Source organism: Oratosquilla oratoria, chromosome 14 (assembly GCF_046742065.1).
Source record: "Oratosquilla oratoria isolate Oo_2021 chromosome 14, ASM4674206v1, whole genome shotgun sequence".
Taxonomy (NCBI): Eukaryota; Metazoa; Arthropoda; class Malacostraca; order Stomatopoda; family Squillidae; genus Oratosquilla; species Oratosquilla oratoria.
In genome coordinates this window covers 62,688,255-62,695,754 of record NC_134790.1, presented here as the reverse complement: position 1 = coordinate 62,695,754, position 7,500 = coordinate 62,688,255, and the positions used below count along the sequence as shown (strand labels likewise).

The window sequence follows — 7,500 nt, the reverse complement described above, 5'->3', positions numbered from 1 at the left end:
GTTTAATTGACATAGGAACCAATTTTAAACCGGAAAATAAAATACAAAAGTGGCATTTGTTAAAGAGAGTATACGTATTTTTCTTGGTGCGTTACGCGGTAATATGATAGTGGGAGACGTTTTCATCATTGGTGAATGTCAGGTGTAGTGTAATAGTTTGCTCTGTGGAATATAAGTGCGGTGTGTCTGTCGTTTTTGCTGACCGCCTATACTTACGTCTCATGTCTTTAAAAATATGCAATTCATCATATTGTTTCTTCAACGGAATCGAATCTCTAACAACCCTGAATATGCATTCTTTTATTTCTAACAAGAACGCACATCATTTGACAATTGTGACAGAGGTTGCCGGGGATCACTTTATCTCCCTTGAAATACATTTTAGTTGAACTGGCATGTGAATCAATTCAGGGTATTTTGCCTTCAGCATGTTGGTCTGCTCTGTGCAAGAAGGAATTTTTTGTGTTGGAAGTGGGTACGTGTGTCTTTCTCAGTGTGTCCGCTGTTACTGTTGTTAATGAAGCGTGGTGAGTGGTGGAGTTGAGATGTGTTAGTCTTGTGGTTGAATGTCGACACGTGCTTACCCGATTTCTGGCTCGTCTACGTATGTATTTTGTTGTTTATGTTGCTGTTGAGTTGTATTGTGTTAGTGGTGTCCTGGGTGTATGGTATGGGACTGCTATATCTGCCAAAAATGTTCATTAGAGACATAAATTCGTTGGGCAATCTTTGTCACATGCAGCCTTGGAATCTTCATAACTTTGAGCAGAATGACTTGCGATATTTTTTTTTTCGGGCTGTCACCATTTTTTTTTTTTAACCTGTGACAAGACCCTTCACTCTTTAAGTAGTCAAGACTGTCAGCGGTAACACCTATAACAATGAATATTTCTGACAACAAATGAAGTGATTCTTCAAGGCCTGTGACGTCAGCTGTACAATGGCAGTGCCCAATCATTGACAATTCTTGCAGGTGTGCTAGCAACGCGCGACCTTCTGAACCTGAACAGTGACAACACTCACCACAGGGTTCTACACGCGACTAAAAAAGTGGTCAACACTTCAGTGGAGTTTCTTTTTGTATTGCATACAATAAAGAGTAGCCAAGAGTCGAAGAGGGGTCCGCTAAAACACAAGGCCTGCACGGCACCTCCGCGCAGAGGGGACACATACCAATCTGGTGCTGCCAGTGCCAAAAAGGAGGAAGCGTCTTGGCACTCCCCTTTTGATAGAGACTTTGTCTCAGGCACTAAAAGAGATAAAGGGTTCTTTGTAGGAAAGGATGAAGAAATGAACGTACAGCTCGATTCTTGCACTTGTTATTTGTGCAGGAACAACAAGGGAGTGTCTTCAACGACTCTCCCGTTGTTTGGCCTCAAAGAGAATATGACACTGCAAACAGAAATACCCTGGCAGTAACGACAGGAGGGCAGTGTCAACGCTGAACGTTCGTATGGTGACGACAGCGTTTCTGAGAGAAAGTTTGCAACTGGGCAGTGACGTCACTTCCTCCCACTACGAAGAACCAAGTTGCTCCGGGGGATGGGCCCGGCTCGTCAGCAACCTGAGACCTCTTTTTTACAACTCGAACAAAGAATCCCAAAATCTCCTTTTAGAACTCTTTCTAGGAAACCAGAGTCGTCGCACGCGAAGTCATTACTTCGAGGTTCTCCCCGCGACCCAGTTTCGGGAAGGGTCCTCATCGAGATCGAAGGGCCTCACGGGTTTCTGGGTAGATCCTCGTCGGACGGCGGCAGCTGCCAGGTTCCTCCGCTATGGTGGTGGTTGACCTTGCACGGTGTGGTGCGCTCAACGCCCAAAAAGTTTCATTGAGCTGTTGGGTAGGAAAAGGTACCGATACATCGATATCTCTCTTGTTCGGTGTTCAACCCACTACTACTTTATACCTCTGGCGTCATACAGAATAAAACCTGTAAAGTATACTACTGCATTAACGGGGGCCAAGAAGAGGAAATGGGCGACATGCGACTGAATAAAATAGCCTTGCGGCTGGAGACAGAATAATGGCGGGAGGGTGAGTGGCACTCGGCGAGGAGGGAGCTATCGAGTTAGGTTTAACGTGCAACTGAATAAGATAGCTTGGCATAGTGCCATCTGCTACGGATGTGGTTAACCCCATCAAACCAGTGACGTGCTTTGCAGATATGATTCTGGCTCAAGACAGGAAACTGATGCAACCGAGGGGCGGCCTCTGCCCTGAGGGTGATCCTGATTAGTCGAAACCCCACTCCGGTCCACTACTCTGTTCCTCTGGCATTTTCTTGAACCGAGTCTTTGAAGTCTGCCATTGTGTCTTGGGGTGTGAGGGCTGTTGCATGAGGGAACCAGATCGTTCATAGTTAGCCATGATGGCGTATCTCGATGGATTGAAGATGTTAATTGTGAACTTGGCTCCGGGTGGCCACCCTTAAGCTGAATGGCGTGGCCAGGTGTTTGTCAGAACAAATTATCTAAAGTATAATACCAGTTTGAAGGAATTATCTTTAATGTGCTGGAGGCCCGCCGGGTTCTCCTGTGGCGAACGCCAGAGTATTTCATTCAGCTAAAAGTCTGTCGTGACTGACTTAGTATTTTGATTGGACTGTTGTGACTGAATTAGTATTCTGATTGGTCGAGCTCCTTCTGAGGTTGGGGTCTGACCCTTTCCCGAGTGAAACCGTCTTGCGTTTGCCACAGGAGAACCTGCACGACTCTTCGGAGGGGTCAACGAACTCGCGCAGGGGATTGGGAAGGTGGAAGGGAAGAAAAGGAAGATGGCGGAAGTAGAGGGATAGAATGGGAGAAGAAAGGGAAGAGAGAAGGAAAAATGAGTGAGTGTGTGTGAAGGAAGAGAAAAGATGGAAGGGAAGTGTGACTGGAAGTCGAAGAAGGAGTGTGAAGCAGATGGAGGTTTAGTCAAGTAGAGACCGCCCAGAATGTAACCTCAAAAAATAATATTTCTTTCACAAATCGTAGGATTTCTTGTCAGAAAAAAATGAACGAAAAGTGTTGCGAGGAGAGGATTATTAAAGAAATTGAACGATATCTAAATAAACGAAAGATAGAACCCAGACCCATCACGTAAAGATGTAAAATAGTCTGGGGCAGTCGAGGAACATCGCAAGAGCATTGGGATGAGAATAGGCGTATCGCCGGAACAAAGAGGAATCAAATTTTTAAAAGAGGAATATGAACGTCTTTATCACGAGAGTCTGCTTAAGGCTGAAATAAATCGGCTGTCGTTAGCCAGAAGAAACTCTGCGAAGGTGTCAGCATTGCGAAGGGGTTTATTGAGGTCCTACCTGAAATCGAGTTCGTTGTTTGGTTCTAACTCGAATACAGTTTGTGAGGGTGTTCTCGAAGTGAAGAGACTAGTTCGTTGAGGCAGAGAACCTTAAAACCCCCTTGAGGTGAGGTCCTGCTCGAGGCTGAATGAAATCGTTTACCAAACTTGTAAAGGCTTCATCATCGTGGCCAAAGATTGAGGATGAAGCTGCCAAACGGACTCGGAAGAGTGGCTGCAATCTCGCGGACGCCTTCAGCCTGGTGGTCCTGCTCCTCTTCTCCAGCGTTTCTCAACCTTTTTACCTTTGCGTAACCTTTAAAATAAATTGTATGTCTCAAGGAACCAGTACGCAAAAAAACAACAACACATATACCATATCTTTCTCATTTCATTTTCATCGTAATAATAGGCTAGACAGGATGAGGTCTATATTACATCATTACAATAACCAAGAATATGTCGTGCGCGGTTAACTATATTACGTATATGAAATTAAACAAAAAAGCAAAAGTGCATTACCTTATCTCACATGTTCTCGCGGAACCCTTAGGGACCTTTTGCGGAACCTTAGGGTTCCGGGATACCCTGGTTGAGAAACGCTGCTCTACACAGACTCTGTCGAAGGTCAACACCAGACAGTTGAATTCAGCCGTTGAGCAGATCTCCTCGAGACTCGGCTCCCTCAGCTGAATAAAATCGCTCAGCCTTGGGCCTCGATAGGTCATATACAGTGCCTCACCGTGTCGAAGGGGTAAGGGAGATAGCAGACATTCATGTGAATTTGCTTTCTTTCCTTTTCTCTTTCTTTTAGGAAGTAGGGGCGTGTGCAAAGTTAGGGTGATGGTCAGATGCCTTTGTGATATTGACGAAGTTTGGTGATGTCTGTGGAAATGGCAGTAATAATGGTTCCATAGAGGAGGAGGAGGAGGAGGAGGAGGAGGGGGAAGAAGAGGAGGAGGAATAGGAGGAAGGGAGAATAGGAGTTTGAATACTCGTAAACAGATGGCCGTTGCAAGACTGATACTGAGCAAAATGTGGAAGAGCACTGCGACCACGAGGCGGGTTCGTTTATCTGATCCTATCATTACGTTGACACCTTCCCTATACGTACGAAAGATTCGAGGTGGGGAGGGGGGCTGCCGACGCAAGCCGAAGAAGACCGTCGGGCCTTTGTCAGGATAAAATCCATCAAGCGTGGCGCCGCGTCGAAAGAGGTAATGGTTCAGGGGCAGGGGAGAGAAAGAAAGAGAGAGAGATAGAGAGAGAGAGAGAGAGAGAGAGAGAGAGAGAGAGAGAACACACCTCCTCCTCCGTACTCGAAGAGAACATACTCGCTCGTCCAAGAACGCGGCTCGGGTCGGCTCGGTTTGGCTCGATTCAACTCGGCTCCCTGGTGGCTAGAGGAATGAACGACATTGTCGCCGCCGCGGATTCCGCCAGTAGTGGTGAGATCGTCGAGTATTGGGATGAGCCTGATGTCTCGATGGCGGTGGAGGCAGGTATGCGTCGGGAGGGAGGGGGGAGTAGGAGGAAGAGGAGGAGGAGGAGGAGGGGGAGGAGAAAAGTAAAGGAGAGGAAAGGGAGAAGGATGATGTCGAAAGGCGGGAAAGCACTCGAGGACGAAGACGAATACCAGAAGAACAAAAGAATAACTTAATCACTTGAATACGTGGCATACTTTATACATTTTGCACCCCAAGTTGAGTGGAGGTGGGGAGAGTACAAGGGGGGGGGACATCTTGCAGCCGAGGTGGGGGACCCCGGCCTTGGGGAGGCCCCCACCGATCGAGACCCCTTTCAGGCCTGAATCCATCCTCTCATCTGGATAAGATTGTCCTAACCCGGGACATAAAACTTGTGTTGAAGTGATGGAAGTTTTACCGCTGTTGAGAGTGTGAGGGAGGCGGGGTGGGGAGGGAAGGTCAAGGGGGCGGCACGAGAGTAGAAGGAAGCTGGGGAGCGAGTTCCGTGGAGCTCCTTGAGAGGGAGAGAGAGAGAGAGAGAGAGAGAGAGAGAGAGAGAGAGAGAGAGAGAGAGAGAGAGAGAGAGAGAGAGAGAGAGAGAGAGAGAGAGAGAGAAAGCCAGTTGGAGTCCAAGGTACCAGCAGGAGAACGAGAGCCAACAGGCACCACCGAACGTGCCCGGGGGAGTGAGTGCAGAGATGGAGAGCGCGGCTTGAGGGCAAATGTATTTCCCCTCAGTTGGCACTTAGACGCTGCATACTTGGCTGCCCGCGGCGGAGGCGGAGGCGGCGGCGGTGACGGCGGTGGCGGCAGTGGCTTCTGCTAAAACTGCTGCTATCGCACTAGAGAAGGTAGCATCATGGTATGACCAGCCGCGGGGCTATGGGCGGTTCACACGAAGTGTAAGAAAATGAGTAAGCGGAAGCCGAGGAGGAGGTGGGAGAGTAGGAGGAGGAGGAAGGAAGGAAGGAAGAGGAGGAGAGTAGGTGAAGGAGGAGGAGGAGGAGGTGAATCTCGCCTCTGGGCAAATGAATGGTAGCCAAGAGAGAGTGAGTGGAGAGGAGAGGAAGTGCGGGGTGGATGGTGGTGTAGAAGGCCATCTGAGAAGAAAGAGAAAATACCCTCGGGCGGCTCCGCATAACAAACAGGCAGAATTCTTTCAAACGAATACTTATGCAGCTAGTGAAGCAGTAATTGTGGCGCCAACATCGGCAGTCGGAGCAGCAGCAGCAGCGGCAGCAGCGGCAGCACCTGGCCGGGGGTTCCACGCGCTTCTCTCCTCTCTCACCGTTTTGGCTCTGCAGCGCAACCACCAGCGCAGTCCTGTCACGACCGTCGCGGGGTCTCCACTTCGCGTCTGGTGGTGTCAACACGGTGAAGGGGGTATGAGATGATGACTTCGTGGCTGTCATAGTGAAACCACAAAACGGGATCGGTCGTTGCAGTCAAACAAGTGCCTTCGTTGCGGAGTGACGATCAGTGCGTGCGGTGGCGGCGGCGGCGGCGGCGGCGGTGGAGGTGGTGGTGGTGGCGGCTGTGGCGGTAGTGCTGGTGGTGGTTGGTGGTTGTGGTGGTGGTAGTAGTAGTAGCATCGGCGGAGGCGGCGGCGGCGGTTGTGGTGGTTGAGGCTGTAGTAGCCCCGAATTGCCACGAGCTTGGCATAGTCCTTTGAGTCGCTATCGTTCCTGTTGTCGTTGGTGTCGATTGTTGTGCTGTTTCTGGTGCAGTGCTCTCAGTGCGAGATAGGGGCGCGTGAAGGCGTCTGCCGGGATAACAGTGGGTGTGAGGCTGTGTTCGTAGAACGGAGGAGGAGGAGGAGAAACAGAGAAAAAAAGGAAGACCACGACGACGAGAAAGAGTAAGAAGAAGAGTAACCAGAAGAACCTCAATGGAGCACAGTAAAGTGGCGCTTCTGAAAGTCGTTCGAGGAATAAGCACTCAGGGTGAACTTTAGTAAAAGAAAGAAAATAAAATAGAGATAAGAATGGTAGAACGGTTGTAAGGAGAAAAGAAACGCAGAAATCGAAGAAAGTATAGTGTATAGCGTACTGAAAAAATAATAATAATAATAACGTAAGAAAGTTGGATGAGGCGTTGAAATTTCGGGCTTCCAGTTTGGCCTTCGGGAAAGGTTTAGCGAAGAGAAAGGTGGCGGGGAAGAAGGAGGAGGCGACCCAAGTGGTGGTGGTGGTGGTGCCCGTGGCCGTGGTGGAGGTCTTGTTGGGGAAATGATGCGCGATCGAGATCCCAACATGTCTGGAGCGAATAGTGCCTCGTCCTCGACGGCGGAGATGAAGCCAAAGAGGAGGATGAAGATACGGTCTAAGTCGTCCTCGAGAGCGAACGACAAGCCGCCGAAGCCCAAGAAGTTCTTTGGCACGGCTTCGAGCTCGCTCACGTCGATCCCGAACAAGATTCAGCTCTCCATGCTCAACTCAGGACTCATCACTATCAGTAAGTAAAGTTGAAAAAAGAACATCTTACTCGTTCGTTCATATCGCGGATACTTTGTTGTTAGTCTTTCATTTGTGTTTGTGTGTGCGTGCATGCGTGTGTTCGTGTGCTTTTTGTGTTTATGCATATGTAGGCATTAGTGCACGAGGGAGATGAAAAAGTTCGCGGAATACAACCATTGCTTGAACTCAAGCAGGTGAGGACAAAAAAGCATGTTAGTGTTCATCATCGAGAACTTAACTCATTGTCAGTTGCTTGCAACCAGTTATGCAGTGACTGGTATAGAGTGATGATTCT

At 48.9% G+C, this 7,500-nt stretch overlaps 1 protein-coding gene across 10 annotated transcripts in view; it reads left to right on the top strand.

Moving 5' to 3' along the window:
* The window catches only part of LOC143032891 (receptor-type tyrosine-protein phosphatase kappa-like), a 984,894-nt gene that overhangs the window by 303,422 nt on the left and 673,972 nt on the right, over positions 1–7,500 (top strand). The window contains exon 1 of one of the 10 annotated variants that reach the window (XM_076198114.1): positions 5,220–7,203. The exons of the other annotated variants lie outside the window; for them this stretch is intronic. Coding sequence (XP_076054229.1) covers positions 6,978–7,203 — 226 coding nt within the window. The 5' untranslated portion in view covers positions 5,220–6,977. Of the gene's footprint in view, positions 1–5,219; positions 7,204–7,500 lie in introns of those variants that run through there. 10 annotated transcript variants of the gene reach the window in all.